Source organism: Plectropomus leopardus, chromosome 9, assembly GCF_008729295.1.
Source record: "Plectropomus leopardus isolate mb chromosome 9, YSFRI_Pleo_2.0, whole genome shotgun sequence".
Taxonomy (NCBI): Eukaryota; Metazoa; Chordata; class Actinopteri; order Perciformes; family Serranidae; genus Plectropomus; species Plectropomus leopardus.
The window spans coordinates 28,811,338-28,827,172 of NC_056471.1; the positions used below are offsets into that span (position 1 = coordinate 28,811,338).

The window sequence follows — 15,835 nt, forward strand, 5'->3', positions numbered from 1 at the left end:
CAGCTGGTCTGGGGGTTTGAACCTGGACTCAGTCGACCGCTACGCTACAGGACACATTTTTTACACTCAGATCTGTACAGTGAGGACATCATAAACTCGTCTGTGCATACTTTATTCAAATAACTACTGATTCCTGTGGAAATTAACCTTTTCAGACACTGTAAATGTATGAATGTACAGCAAATGTGCCATAAGAGAATAAATGAGTTACATCTATGGCATGTGAATACATTGTACATGCCATTTGTGTTTACATCCCCGTTCACGCTGAAAAGAAAAAGAAGCCAGTGGTTTTCTTGATATATCGATAATGTCTGCAGGCTTTATATATTGATGGGAGGGAAATGTTCTTAAACATGTTATTTAATTTGTTGTATTGACTTGTGTCTTACAATATTTATTGTATTTTTGTTTTTCTTGAATTGTGGACAGTAAATATATCTGTGCCCCAAATCGGCTTGTTGACTTATTTATTACATTTTATTGGTTATTTATCTTATTAGTTAAAAAATAAAACAAATTAAATAATAACTGACAAATTAAAAAATATTGAATAAGTCAAAGTGATAATTAAAAAAATACATGTAAAAAAGTTCAGTTTGTTTTTTTTCTGTTTTCTTTTTTTATTCTTCTGAGGCTACAAATATTTTGACCCTTGGCATGACCCTTCCACCACCAAAAATTAGTTATTAGATTTTAAAAACTTACCTTTCGATGTTTGAAAGTTAAGAGTTTAGGACAAAACTGAAAAAAGCCCCGCTTTTCCTCTCCTGCTGTGCATGCTGGCTAGTTTGTGCAAACAGTTTATTTTTGGCCCTATTTAATGAGACATGCGAAATAAAGCATTTGGATGAAATACCACTATTTTGAGTTTAGATGTAGTCATGTTTTTTTTACTGACAGAAGCGTTCGTCACATATAATGTGCTCAAGGATGTCTGAAATTTTAAAAATCCAGAGATAATTTCTGTTTTTACAGTTTCTGGCTATAATAAATTATGTAATATGTGTGCTTTTTCCTTTAAAAAATCTCCCATTTCTTAAAGAGCGGTCAGATAAAATAGTTGCATACATTACTATTGGAAAATTCCTAGAAATGTCCGAAAACCTTAGAAACACATGTGAGGCTGCTGTGACTGAAGTCCTGGAAATATCTAAAAGTCAGAGATATTTCCAAAAGTCGTCAAAATGTCCTAAATTCCCAGAAACTTGCTAAAATCCTAGAAACGTCCTTCAATCCTAGTAGAGTCCTAAAATCCTAGAAACATCTGAATCCAAGGAATATCTTAAATTCTGCAAATTACCTAAAATCTTAGGAATATCTTAACATTCAAAAAACACTCTAAAATCCTAGAATTATGCTAAAATCCTTGAAATGTTCAAAATCAATAAAAAAATGTATGGGGCTGCTTTGAGAGGCCCCTGGCCTCCAGTCATTTTGCAAGCGTGGCCCCCAAGCAAAGCAAATTAAGTGTCCCTGCTAATCTCTGAGTTAGGCATGGTCAACGGGTAGACACTGTCTACTAGACATTGTCCTGGGATGACTTTAGACAATACCAGATTCCTAAACATCAGCAGCTCACATTTACCTGAGCTCAGACAGAGAGGCGTATAGAGATCTACGCTTGCGCAGTTGCCTCTCTGCGCAGCAGCAGCAGCGCAGCTTTTGACGCTCCTGAGTGTCTGTGTTATGAGACGTATTTTGTAAGGTGTCTCCGCTCAACATTTGTTTGCCCAGCAGGCGGGTTACACAAGCTTGTTCACTGGCTACGAGGCGACGACACCACGACTCCAACTCTGCTCATTTAAAAAAGGAAAAACCGCTGGTGTCTCGTGAGCGTGCACGAGCTGACACACTATGTTTCCCGCTAGCAGATATACAAGTAAAGGTAGGTCTGCTAACGGCTAGTTAGCTAACACTGAGAGCCTGCTGTGTTTGACGTGGACGAAGCTAGTAACTTTTTGAACCGACAGTGTTGACAGATGTCGCTACACATTGATATGCTTACTACAGTCTGTTATAGATAGTGGAAATTATTTTTATACGTACCTTAATATGTTTTGAGGCTTTTAACAAACGCTAGCGTGGCCAAACAGTGCTGCATTTATGTGTTAGCATTAAGCTAAAATGTAGGTTAAAGTTGAACCAATATATAGGTCACTTGAACAGTGCCCTTGTCTGTAGTTTTACGTCTAAATTACGCTGTTTCAGAAATGTACTGCTGTTGTTAGTCGACAATCATTGTTTTGGGAGTTATGGGAAGTGTTTTGCTTCCTAAAAAAGATGTTTGGTCACTTTGACTATAGCTTAGCGGTGGTCTAAAAAAAACTAGCTAGCATGGTGCTACTGCTGCTGGTGTCACAGCTGCTTACCATTTTCACTTAATTAGCCACATCTACAGCTGTTTCTTGATCTTGTTTAGGTGTCATGTTCTCACAACTCCCCTTGCTACATTGTGCCACCTACACTGTTAATGCTTGCATTTATTTGTCATTATTCAATGTGTATTATTTAGTAACCAGATAAGGGTTAACCAAACCAGTGAGCACACTATCTTTATGGTATACAGACACATGCTGCCCACCAGTTTCAGCTGGTTTTGACTGGGTGCTGTTTTCTCTCTTGCAGCCCACAGGTGCATCAGGGCACTGAAGACTGTACAGACAGATCATGCTGCCCCTCAGATGTACACAGCATTAAACAGGCGGACGTGCTCCTCAGTGTCAACAACCCGCATCACTACACACTACACTATCCATCCTAGAGACAAAGACTCAAGATGGGAAGGTAAGACCCTGCACTACCTAAAGTAGCTTTAAAATCAAGGCTTCTTCTGGCCATTGTGGTGATTGAAACATCCAATAAAACTCTTTGCAGCTTGATCTTCTTTGAGTCCTGTCATTAAAGGGTTTAATGTTTTTTTCCAACTTGGACCCTATTTACCCATGTTTTTGTGTCTTATGTGATCTATTTAGAAAGAGTGCTGCAGCTGCAAAATAGGCTGCAATTCATCAATGTCTGTCCACTAAAAGTGCTAGTTTTTGCCACTGACAGGCTCAGATTGTTATCATAAATATTTGCCAACATTATTTAAGAGATATTTGAGAAAGAGTAAGATCCTTTTTGTTTAATCAGAAACTCCCCCACAGATTGCAATTGCCAAACCCAGCAGACTCCATTCAAATAATCAGTACTTGACACAAACAGTAAAAACCATCTAAAAAACGTCTTTGTTCGTCTTTCCACTGTTCCAACTATCACCAACTCTGGTTTGGTTGAGATAAACCCATAATTCACCCAGTTAGATGTAAAAATGTGCTGCCTCTATACACACTAAAATTACTTTTTATATAAATGAAGTGCAGTAGCTTTGGCCATGGTGATTTTGTGGCTGATCCTGGTTAAACAAAAATGATCTTACTCTTTAACAAAAAGGTCTTTCTCTGTAGGGATCCTTTCCCTAATGTTGTCAGACACCATGAATAATAATCTGAGCCTATTTGTTAAAAAACAAGCAACTTAAGTGGGCGTATATTGACGTAGCCTAAATGCCTCAAGTGATTACATAACAACCACTTTCTTTGCACTCTCTAAATACTTCACCAGTTTCAAAACCTAATTGATCACCTAGACACAAAAACATCTTTATGCACACTCCCATGTCACTGTCATGAAAATAGTCTTGTTCTTGCCCATACATGGGATACGGTGTTTACATTAAGTAAAAGTAACCTTGTCTTCATATAATAGGATGATCCATTAGCCAGAGTTCTGAGTTGTATGTGGACAGGGCTATTGATTATATGTTTGTCTATTTTTCTGCAGCACAATAAAGCTTATAGTTTGCTTTTAACTTATGATATGCATCTAATGAAAGTGCTCATGCCAGTTAGACATGCTCGACAACTGAAGCATTAATAAAATATAACCTTTTTTATGCCCTTCATTTGATGATTTCCTTTTAAAATTTAAATTTTGGCCTATATCATTTTGTATGACAGAGTGCCCCGGAGATTGCGTTTTACTGTAGGCTGACACAGAAGTTAGTTTTGCCCTGGTTTCCTCGTTGGATGTTTGATGACTGTAGCAAATAAGCTCTGTGGAAAACAAATGTTCATTTTCACAAATGAACACCACTTTTAGGATTTAGGATTTTAGAAGTCTTTTTTTCTTTGCCTGTTTTAACCCTTAGACCGTTTGGCGCACTTAACGCCCTTTTCATTCTTTACTTTTTGATCATTTTGGCTGTGTTCATGCATATGGCATAAACATTTGTATGACTGTGTATTTTGTTTAATCTTGGAATTTCCAGCTCAGCCCCAATAAGCCTAAAATACACTGTGTAAACAAAATTGTGGCATTCATAAGGTTAAAAAAAAAAGTGTTGTTGAACCCCATTCAAACTGCAATTTTTGATCCCAAAGCCATCAAAGCATAAAAACATGCACTGTATTATTTCTGGGTTTTTGTATTTTTTACTATTTTCTACCTGATGACGTCTTTTTTTAACCATGTTTGGCTTATGAAGAAAATACATGCCATGAGAAGTGCAATGTCAAAATCAATGTTGCTGCAAATCATTGACATATACCAGGCTGTGAAAATAAAAATAATTTACTTTGTATGTGATAAATTGAAAAAAATTATTTTTTGTGTATGTGTTCTTTTTTTCATATAAAACATAGTGGCATCATGATAAAAACCTTTCATTTAAAGCGTTAAAATTCTGAAAATTAATGAATATTTGATATTCCTGATTAGTACTGATGCTGAAAAAAAAAATAACTCAATGAAAGTAGAAAATTAATTTAATGTAATATTTTTTTAAAGCTTGATAACTCTTAAATTCACAATTTTTGTCATTATCTCCCCACCATAAAATGAACCCTCACTTATCCTGTCAAGTTTTGTGCCACATGCAGCTCTACTTATCATTTTGAAATATTACAAGCTAAATGAGAATGCAGTGCCTTTCTTGTTCCTCAGCATTTCTCTCTTATGTCCCTTTTCCAGGGGTCGAAATGGAGAGGTTTGCAGACGAGGCCGATGTGGTGATAGTAGGCGGGGGCCCTGCTGGTCTTTCAGCAGCCATCCGTCTGAAACAGCTAGCTAACGAACACGAGAAGGAGCTGCGAGTGTGCCTTGTGGAGAAGGCGTCTCAGATTGGAGCACACACCCTGTCAGGTGCCTGTCTGGAGCCCACCGCCCTCAACGAACTCTTTCCTGATTGGAAGGAACGAGGGGTGAGTGTCTTATTCAACAGTGAGAGTTGGTGTGTGCCTTACCTTTCATTAGATGGTTACCTCAGATGCTCCATGTTATTGTCTTCGTCTGTTCGTCAGCAGTGCTATATTTAACAAAGCTACACATACTGTACTAACTGGAACACAGCATGTACTCACAAATTCCTGATAAGTCAAACTCTCAACAAAACACACTGCGCTTTTACCTCAGGCACCCCTGAACACTCCAGTGACAGAAGATGTGTTCAGCATTTTAACGAAGAAACACAGAATCCCCATCCCCATTCTGCCAGGTAAAATCCTGTTTATTCTATTTAAATTGAAAGAAAAATGTTGAACTGCTCTCTCACTTTGTGACCTACATCGGTGGTCTGTAGAGCTTTTTTGCCATTCATCACCTTTGAATAAGGGGAGCTTCTGTTTACCTCACCTGTCTTTTTAAAAATCAAATCCATTTCTCATCACACACATTCACAGGAATTTTTATTACTTGAAATTCCTCAGTTCACTACTGAGCTTGATAAACTGATATTTATTGGGGGGGGGGTCACCAAATAAATGGAAGATGATACAGGAGATAATGAAATTAGACAGGTATGTGTCAGTAGATCATTTTAAGTGTACGCTAGATGATATTATTATTGTACAGTGCTCCTGCTCTGATTAATTCACAGACATGATAGTTTTTTTTATTGTCTTTTGTTGTTTTTTTGCTGTTGTTGTTATGTATCATTCATTCATTAATTCACTTAATCATCTTTTTACTGTTTTTATTGCTATTTATGCCTCTTGGCAGGCATTGCCGTTGGTTATTTGTTTTTATGGACTCTGTTGTTTTATTGCGATTGCTATCAAATGATACATGTCCGTTTAATCCACTGAATGTGAATTCAGGGCTTTTCTGTAAAACAGCTTAATGCCAAGTCAGTTTATTCAGAATAAACAATGGTTGGAGGAAAATAAGCCTGAAAAGCTGGAAGTCAGAAGTACAGACTTGTTGCTATGGAGACAATACACTGTATCGTCTAGTGAGATTGATATAAACTGGCAGGTTGTCAGAACGCTGCAGATCGACACATTGCAAGTGGCTGAAAGCTTTCAACTCATCCTGTTGCACTTCTTTGGTCTGAGATGAGCTTCGCTGATTTTGTGACATTTCCAAAAATGACTGTGCTCCAAACAGAGCAGGGCAATTTAAACGAACAGAGTGGATGCATCTAGATTTCAGTGCTGGTGTTTAGAGTGTGCAGACATATTATATTTCTGAATAAATACGAGAGAAAGATGCAACATTATTCAAAGGCGCAGTCTGAATATAATCATAGCGGATGCCAAACCACTAAAATTTTAAACTGAGGAAACTTTCTATCAAGAAAAGTGTGTCTTGACAAAAAAGGTGGAAACATTACAGTCAGTGGTTTTGGGCTGAGATTTATCTTGTTGCCTGCAGGTCTGCCCATGGTGAATCATGGTAACTACATAGTGAGGCTGGGGAACTTTGTGCGTTGGCTGGGGGAGCAGGCCGAGGAGCTCGGAGTGGAGCTGTACCCAGGATACGCTGCAGCTGAGGTGAGACCTCCTCTGAATTTCTTTGATGCACTGTATGACAGTTTGTGATACAAATCCCAAACCCTTAAACACATTTTTCCTTTAGTTAAGAAATGTTATGAATGCGACAATTGACAAAACCTATGCTATGGTTATGTTCTTATATTCATATTAGTTAATCAATGCTTATTGCATCGATGCAAATCGCAGTATACAAAAACCCATAAGAAGCACTTCTATCTATGGTCTGTATTGTTATTTAAGGGGGAAAAAGGGGGTAAATAATAATGATAAAAACCTTAGTTTATATAGCACCTTTGCATTTACAAAGAGCTTTGACAAACAAAGCAAAGCAGAAATGGCATACATAAATGGCAATACAACAATAGAAAGCAAAACAGTCCTATTGAACACAAGTGAGATGAAAGTAGGCTTGAGTTGAGGACAAATAATGCAAGATGCAGGATGTAAAATATCAATATAAAAACGACAGCAGAGGCAATGAAAATAATAAAACCACAAATAAAATATAAAAGGTAAAATAAAGAAATAAACAAAATATGAATAAAATTAATATAACATATAGATCCAATTCTAATTTTATACCTTACACAACAAATACACTGATTGGTGGGCAGGGGTGGAGGTTGGAAAATTATTTTGAATACTGTGCAATTTAATTTTGTTTAAAAGTTTCAGCTGGGCATATCACACTAATGTGGTTATCCTGGGTTCCCCTGAGTAAACGTTCCTCATCTGTATAATTAAGACGTTTTTTTGTGTTTCATTCCATGTCACTATTTAAATGTAGATTTATGCACATTTGTAATGCATGTGATTATCTCTGTGAATAGATACAGATGTGTTATTTAATGCTAACACAACAATTGGGCTACCTCATATTCTTGTCCCCCACCATAATTAATGCAAAGAGGACAAATGGTTAACCAGTTAAAAAAATATGCATGGTCACAAAAGATCTAAAAGACCATAATCATTTACAGACAAACACTTGAATTTTTAAATAATGATTGTATCAACTATTATAGGTTGAGCTATATCAGTGCACGTCATTTGTCGAGCGTATAACAATATAATCAGCGCTCCGGTTTGTGTCATTTTAATTAACACATTCACAGTTCAAAGTGTTGTATCTATATTGCTTCTGTTAAGGTTTTGTTTCACGAAGACGGAAGTGTAAAAGGAATCGCCACCAACGACGTAGGCATCGCCAAAGACGGCTCACCGAAGGTATTGTGCAGAACAGAACAAATTAGTTTAATAATTCAGTCCAGCTGATCCCACATAAGAAAGCTCCCATACATCAGAAACATCTATGAAAAAGTACATAAAGGAGAAATAAACCAGTAAGAGCACAAGAACTTGTTTTGACACATCACTTAAGCATGTCTATATACTGACCTCCTTGAAACTATCCTTCAAAGGGGCACCATCTTTAAAAAAAAAAAAAAAATGTATTCAGTCATATAACAATAGTGTATAATGCAGTATGTTGTTACATGTAGCAGTTTATTGTATACTAGGGCAGTATTATGTTGTGTACATCATTCAGTAAATTAGCATTTCCATTTAGAAACTTTCTTTAGGAAAGTAGGATTTTATGTTTTTGTACATGTATCTTTTTTATGTAGCTTTTTTTAATTTGATTTGATTTAATTTCAAGCATGTACGAGAAAATAGAGAAATGATTATGTAAACAAGCACACAGACAAAAAAAGAAAAGTAATATTTGCAGACAATGAAAAACATAAAGCAAAATAAATGGTCAAACACATGATGACTTGGTTTACACAGTCAAAAAGGAGTGAGAAGAAGTACAAACATATTTAACCCCTTCTCCATAAACTGAATTTTAATCAACAGCTTCCCAATTATTTTAAATATATAAACATATATGCGTACACCCACATACCCAAAATCAAACATCAATAATTTTACATTATTATTTACAGAAAAAAGAGGAATATAAACTAAGAACAAATAAAAGTTTCTAAATAAATTACCCAATCTAAAATATGTGTCCTTGTTTCAGGATGTTTTTGAGAGAGGAATGGAGCTCCATGCTAAAGTCACGTTGTTTGGAGAAGGCTGTCACGGACACTTGGCCAAGCAGCTTTACAAGCAATTCAACCTGCGTGAGAACTGTGAACCTCAGACGTACGCCATCGGCCTGAAGGAGGTAAAAATCATGTACCACACACAGAAGGCTAATGCTGGAGAGAGTAATCAGTCACTTTGCTTGTGGCCTTAATTTAGTTTCCCCTTAATCTGGTTTGACTGATGTTCCTAATGAGTAAAGTCTGTCCTGAGGAGACGATCAAAGGGTTGTTGAGGTAATTTTGTTTCGACACTGGAGATTTAACACTGCGTTTAATATCTGGTGTGAATTCATGCGTCAAGTCACACTAAAAAACAGTTCCAAAAATTAAAATGGCATGCTCGCCCTTGTACAGCAGAGTTGGAAAGTTTGAATGGACGAATTTAAAGGAGTCAATAACTTTTATTCGCTGTTTGACCCTCTGCGCATGATCGGCGTGACTGGAGGCATTATGTTTTTGTGTGTTCTCTCCGTCTGTCCCATTATCCTGAATGCAATATCTCATGAGCACCCTCAGGGAGTTTCTTCAAATTTGGCACAAATACCCACTTGGACTTATGTATGAACTGATTGGTTTTCAGTGATCAAAGGTCAAGGATAAGGGTCGCTGTGAACGTGATATCTCAAGAACACCTTGAGAAATTGTATTCAAATTTGGCACAAACGTTCACCTGGATTCAAGGGTGAACTAAAAAGATTTTGGTGGTCAGATATCAAGGTGATCCTGAATCCTTTTCATTATCGTGGTGAAAAACACTTGGGGGAATTTCCTCAAATTTAGCACAAACATCCACTTGGACTTGAGGAATGATCTGTTTAAAATTTGGTGGTTGACGGTCAAAAGTCGGGGTTGCTGCAACCTCACAAAACATTTTCTGGCCCTTACTCAGCATCATAACTCGGCAAAAGAGAATGGGAGACATTTAGTCAGATACTGAATTGAAACTGCTGATTTTAGAGATCTTTTGAGCTGCCGGGAGGAGGACGTGTGAAGCGTCCTCGTTTTCACAGACATGGATATTTTATTTTTAATTTTTTTTAAAGGTGTGGACGATTGATGAGAAGAAGTGGAGGCCGGGCAGAGTGGAGCATTCAGTGGGCTGGCCCCTGGACAGAAACACATATGGAGGATCCTTTTTGTATCACCTGAATGAGGGAGAGCCACTGGTGGCGCTGGGCTTTGTGGTGAGCAGCTTTGAATACATTCTGACAAATGATGTTAACACACATAACAGCTGAAAGTCACACCGGCAGCAAATAACTGCAGCTTGAGCTTTTGAATAAACAGTCATGCCGTTGGCAGCTTTACATTATCACTTGTTTGTATTTTATCCTGCAGAGGAAAGACAAATAAAACCTTGACTTGATCCTTTACATTTAACTGTGAAATCTAGTGTGTAAATGTACATTAGATTATCATATTAGAATACAGCACAAAATGTATGTGTGTGTGCCTACAGTATCCAAACCCTTTAATCTGTTATATGTTTGACCCTTTAAAACCTGGAACAACATCGCTTTCTTGTGCTGAGTTGTGGTGGTTTATTGTCTTGAAAACATGGGGAAAAGGCAATGATCAACTTGAAATGTCCTGCAATTTGTATAAAAAAAAAGAGGAATTTAAAAAAAAAAGCTAGGGACACTGTTTTAAACTAAAGTATGCTTATATTGATCATAATTATTAATTTAAAATTATTTAACAGAATTATTACAATTTTAAAGCATTTTTTCTTGACTATTTGCAACTTACTCAGGCTTCAAGTGGTTCATTTCAAATAGGTTACACATTTAGCATTTGTTTACTTGCAATACCCCTCATAACAAAAATAAAAGCTTAAATTATTATGTATACCTCTGCCATTCTGCACTCATGGACTGAGAAAGTTGCTTCCACTGTTACAGATCCTCTTGAGCTTTGCCAGACAATTTTTTAAAGGCCCATATTCTCAGCTGTGTTTTAGTATCCTGACCAACCAGTCCTCCAGTTCCTGCCACTAAAAGCTTTCCCCTGCTTCCTGCGATTTCAGACTCATCACAAGATAAATTAAGAGGACGTCAGAGGTTTTTGACCTTGTCTGTTTCATCCACTGACGTGCATCGTGAACTTTGTTAGCTATATAAAGACAAGTCATGCCTCTCAAGATTATATCCTGTAACTTAAATTTGTTCGAGGGCAGTGGTTCCAAAATTGTTGGCTCGCGGTCCTAAAGTGGGTCCATTCTGAATGGACCTGTGACTGTGAACATGTCAAGTGATACAAAAAAACACAGTATTTTGTAGGTACATTGAATTGCCGTTTTTGTTTATTCTTGCAAAAAGTTTTATTTCTATGTGTTTTAGATCAACATTTTATATTTTGTTAAATAAATTTGAATATGTGGTTATTTACAATTTGTGGAGATTGAACTAATGACTAAAGATAAATCAGGACCATGTGTTTGGACCAGTAGGAAGCCAGTTTTTTAGGGGCATTGAAGTTGATTAAAAGAAAAAGACCCTCAGGGATCCTTGAGGGAGTTCGAAGGGTTCCTTAGAAAAATGGGGAAATGTTTATTGTCACTATTAAATTATTTATCACAATCCCCTCTATCTCCCCCTTTCACACTTAAGCTGGCCTGTCCCAATAAAGGCAAAAATCCCCCCCAAAAAAACATTTAAAAAAGATTAATTATAGAAGTGAGCCAAATGTGAATAAGAATCAAAAGACTGAGTGACAAGTTTCACTTCCTCTACAAATATTTCCTATAGAAATATGGTCTTAATTATGTCTAATAACCAAACTCTTCTCAGATGGAGGTCCCTGTAGCAAAAATCTTATCAAATGGGGGTCCGTGACCTAATGTGTATCACTTTGGGAATCCTTGACACGAGGTTGAGAAACATTGTTCTAGATTGACGGCAAAGATGCAACACAAACACAAGATATGAAAAAATGTATTGAATTTGAATTAATTTCCAAGCAACATTAGATTGAGAAAATGATTAACCTTTCACCCATATTTGTCTGCTGTGTTTGTTATATTACTATTATTACTATTATTTTAATGACTGGCACTTTTATCCACTCCAGGTTGGTCTGGACTACACCAACCCTTACCTGAGCCCCTTCAGGGAGTTTCAGCGCTGGAAGCATCATCCCTCTGTAGCTCCCACACTGGAGGGAGGCACCAGGATTGCATACGGAGCCAGGGCACTGAACGAGGGAGGATTACAGGTAATATGTCTGTGTTAGATATTATCATTATCATTATCATTATCATTATCAATAAGCATACTGGCAGAAAACCTGATCATCACATGTACCTGTTAACTAGCTCAAACCCTAAAACTGACTGAATCTAAATGTCAAAAGATTGAATGTGAGAGCAGCTATGTCACTGAAGAAACCGACAGACGTACTGGAAGAATATTTTTGTGTAATACGGGGAAAACTGTTGCGTGTGACTCCATTAAAGTAGGCAATTTCTCTACAGGGATGTTCAAAAATTCATCAGCAGAAGTCATTTAGAATCTAATTTACTCAGCAAGCAAATCAATGTTGAAACAAGCTGCTAATTAGATCTGTTTATTGAAATGTTTTTGCTACCACTGATAGATTACTGAGTGTTTGGTTTAGTTATTATTTACATCAAAAGCATCTTTGAGTATTTGAAGTGGTCGGTTTGATTTCTCTAATCTGTGGCTTTTGATGATTCCTCCGTCTGCATCAGGCTGTCCATCACTTTCAAGATATTGCCTTCACAAGAATGTGATGGACAGCCTGATGCAGATGGAGGAATCATCAAAAGCCACAGATTAGAGACTTGGACTTAACAATGAACTGATTAAATTTTGGTGGTCATGGGTCAAAGGTCAAGGTCACTGTGACCTCATCTGTCACATTCTTGTGAATGGCAAAGCAAAGGAAAGGCAGCTTTATTTGTATAGTTATATTTCATACAGCAGGGCTATTCAAAGTGCTCTACAGAGCAATAAAAATATAAAAGCATAATAAAGGATACAGAATTGCAATAAAAGAGAAGATATTACTGAATTATTAAAAATCAAAATCCCTATTAAAAGTGCAAACAAGAGGTGCAAAGCTAAAAAGATTATTTAAAATGATTTAAACTCAAGATTAAAAAAAGTTTGCAGTCATTCGTTTGGTGGAGTAGGCCGTGTAAAAAATGTTTAGCTTTGACCTAAAACCGGTCAGAGTCGAGGCTTTTCTAGCATTAACTGGCAGGTTATTCCAGGTTTGTGCTGCATGATAACAAAATGCTGCTTCACCATGTTTTGTCCTCAGTGTTGGGACGGCTCCTGATGTCTTGAGGGTCCCAGAAGAATACAGAATCTTAAAAACACCTTGAAGGAATTTCTTAAAAATTTGGCACAACAGTCCACTTGGATTTAACAATGAACTGATTTGATTTTGGTGGACAGAGGTCAAGGTTACTGCGACCTTTTATCCATTTCATTCTTGTGAACATAATATCTCAAGACAGCCTTGAAGAAGTTTCTTAAAATTTGGCACAAACGTTCACTTGCACTCAGAAATGAACTGATAAGAATTTTGAAGTCAAAGGTCACTGTGACCTCACAAAACATGTTTTGACCACAATTAAAGAAATTATACATGAATTCTGACAAAATTGCACACAAATGTCTAAGAGGACGAAATGAGTAAATTATGACATTTTATTTCCAAAAGGTCAAAGGTCACCTTCACTGTGACATTGTAGTGCTCTGCAAAAAACACTTTTTTTGGCCATTACTCACCTGTTGTATAGATCTTCTGTGCTGCAGTGGTGTGTGGTTGGCAGAGGCAGTAATTTTAGTTATTAGTGCATTTTTATTCTGAAAATCTTAAGGCAAGGACCGATAACGTCTTTTGATCTATCAGTAAGTGTAATCAGTAATTTCTATCTATAAGTGATATCACTCTTATTGGACAAAGATTTCAGATTGGAATATGATTTCAAAAATGATTAAACTAGAATGTTTTTCTCCTTATCAACATAATTCACAGCCAAGTAATATCAGCTGTTTAAAATATAGAGTAATTTTCTCCTCAGACTAATGAAGTGCTGTTATATTAGGAAAAAATGTGACAAGAAAATGGATGAAGGACTAACAGGAGGTCACTCAGAAGAATTTTTCACTGTAAAAGTTTAAGATCTCAGCAAGCTGATGGCAAAAAAAATTGCAAATGGGCACGAACTCTCTCCTCTTCCTCTCCAGTCCATCCCAAAGCTGACGTTCCCTGGAGGGCTGCTGATCGGCTGCAGCCCCGGTTTCATGAACGTGCCAAAGATCAAAGGCACCCACACAGCCATGAAGAGCGGCATGCTGGCTGCTGAGGCCATTTTCCCCAAAGTCACAGCCGAGGACCCGCAGTCAGAGACAGCAGGTACCGAATTTAAGACCCAGTAGTGTTCATCATAGTACCACCATGTATGTATTTCATTCCAGATACTGCATGATGGGTTGCAGCTTGTTATGGTCAGTGAAATTTAGAAACCATGCTATACAGGAAGTAAATAACATGCTGGTAACATCTCACAGGGAAAATGACATTAACTCTGAAGTTATGTAAGATCAAACTCTGCAAAAAAAGCTATAAGAGGTCGAATGTCAGATGTTGTAACTTTTGTCAGCCATAAAAAATGAAGTAATAAACTCTTTTCATATGAGTTTTTTTAAAGCAACCTTAGAAAACTTAACAAAGGGGACAAATTCTGGCAGTCATATCAATAAAAAACTGTTACTGTGTCATAAAATCGTCATTGAGAACAATCTCAAGAGTCATGACCAAAGGATCTATGGTCTTTGTGGCACTGCAGTGACTTATTTATGAAATCTTTTTAATAATTTTTTTAGAACAAGAATAGACTTTTTAAATACAAATTGTCAGTAGTTGGGAAACAAAATATTAAATATTACAAATATTAAATTCTTTCAGGTATAGTTGACTTCACCCAAATGACTTCATTACTCTTAGTTGTAGATCTGTACCAAATAGTTGTTGAAGCTTTGAAGTTTAATTCATAATGTTGACATTAATTCTAGACAGATATTCAAATTCTGTGCAGCATGTTTTTTTCTTTTCTTTTTTAACCTTTTGTAACTTTTGCACGACTGTACGTTCTGTTTAATTCAGGTATTTCTGCACAGCTGCAGATAAAGATTAGGCCAGACTAATACTATTAGTGTTATACTATTTATAGAATTTTATTCCAGTGTTGACTGTGACGCATTGATCACTTGTGTTATTCAAACATTTCCAGTAACTTCAGAGCATTTTCAAGTGCAAAACTGAAAAAATCTTGAAAAAAAGATAGATGTTATCATTTCCAAAATTCACAACATGTATTTATTGAATGAAATATTCTGCTTTAATCGAGCTGCCTCACAGAAATCTAACGTCAAAACTTAACCTTCATACCTGTACAAATATGACAAAATACAGTCATTCTTTTTCAAATTTTTACTCGGCAAGGGCAAAATCAATCAAGGCTTTGTGCTACAAATGTGTAGAAACGTAAACATGACAGCAGCAGAGCAGAAATGAAATCCTTGAATTTGTTTATTTATTTTTTAAATCCTCTCAGGACTCCATGTACCTGAATACGCTGAGAGCTTGAAGAATTCGTGGGTGTGGAAAGAGCTGCACGCAGTAAGAAACATCAGGCCGTCCTTCCACAATTACTTTGGCCTGTACGGTGGCATGGTCTACACGGGAGTCTTCTACTGGATCTTCAGAGGAAAAGAGCCGTGGACACTCAAACACTGTGGTGAGTATCACAGAATCTCTGTGTTGGTCTCTCTCATGGTGCAACAGCAGGAAAAAAGATCACTTGTAGACAAAAAGAATAATAATCATCGTGTTACATGAAAGCTCATGTTTGACTGAGTCATTTTAACCCTTTAAAACCTCTGCAAATTG

At 36.8% G+C, this 15,835-nt stretch overlaps 1 protein-coding gene across 1 annotated transcript in view; it reads left to right on the plus strand.

Annotated features, from left to right (window-relative positions):
* The first annotated feature begins 1,666 nt into the window (after positions 1-1,666).
* etfdh (electron transfer flavoprotein dehydrogenase) overlaps positions 1,667-15,835 on the plus strand; it is a 26,326-nt gene continuing 12,157 nt past the window's right edge. Inside the window, exons 1-11 of the mRNA XM_042492765.1 lie at positions 1,667-1,888; positions 2,629-2,787; positions 5,014-5,243; positions 5,455-5,536; positions 6,694-6,812; positions 7,965-8,042; positions 8,845-8,991; positions 9,955-10,095; positions 11,981-12,124; positions 14,131-14,299; positions 15,501-15,683. Of these exons, the coding sequence (XP_042348699.1) occupies positions 1,858-1,888; positions 2,629-2,787; positions 5,014-5,243; positions 5,455-5,536; positions 6,694-6,812; positions 7,965-8,042; positions 8,845-8,991; positions 9,955-10,095; positions 11,981-12,124; positions 14,131-14,299; positions 15,501-15,683 (1,483 nt within the window). The 5' untranslated portion in view covers positions 1,667-1,857. The remainder of the gene's footprint in view (positions 1,889-2,628; positions 2,788-5,013; positions 5,244-5,454; positions 5,537-6,693; positions 6,813-7,964; positions 8,043-8,844; positions 8,992-9,954; positions 10,096-11,980; positions 12,125-14,130; positions 14,300-15,500; positions 15,684-15,835) is intronic.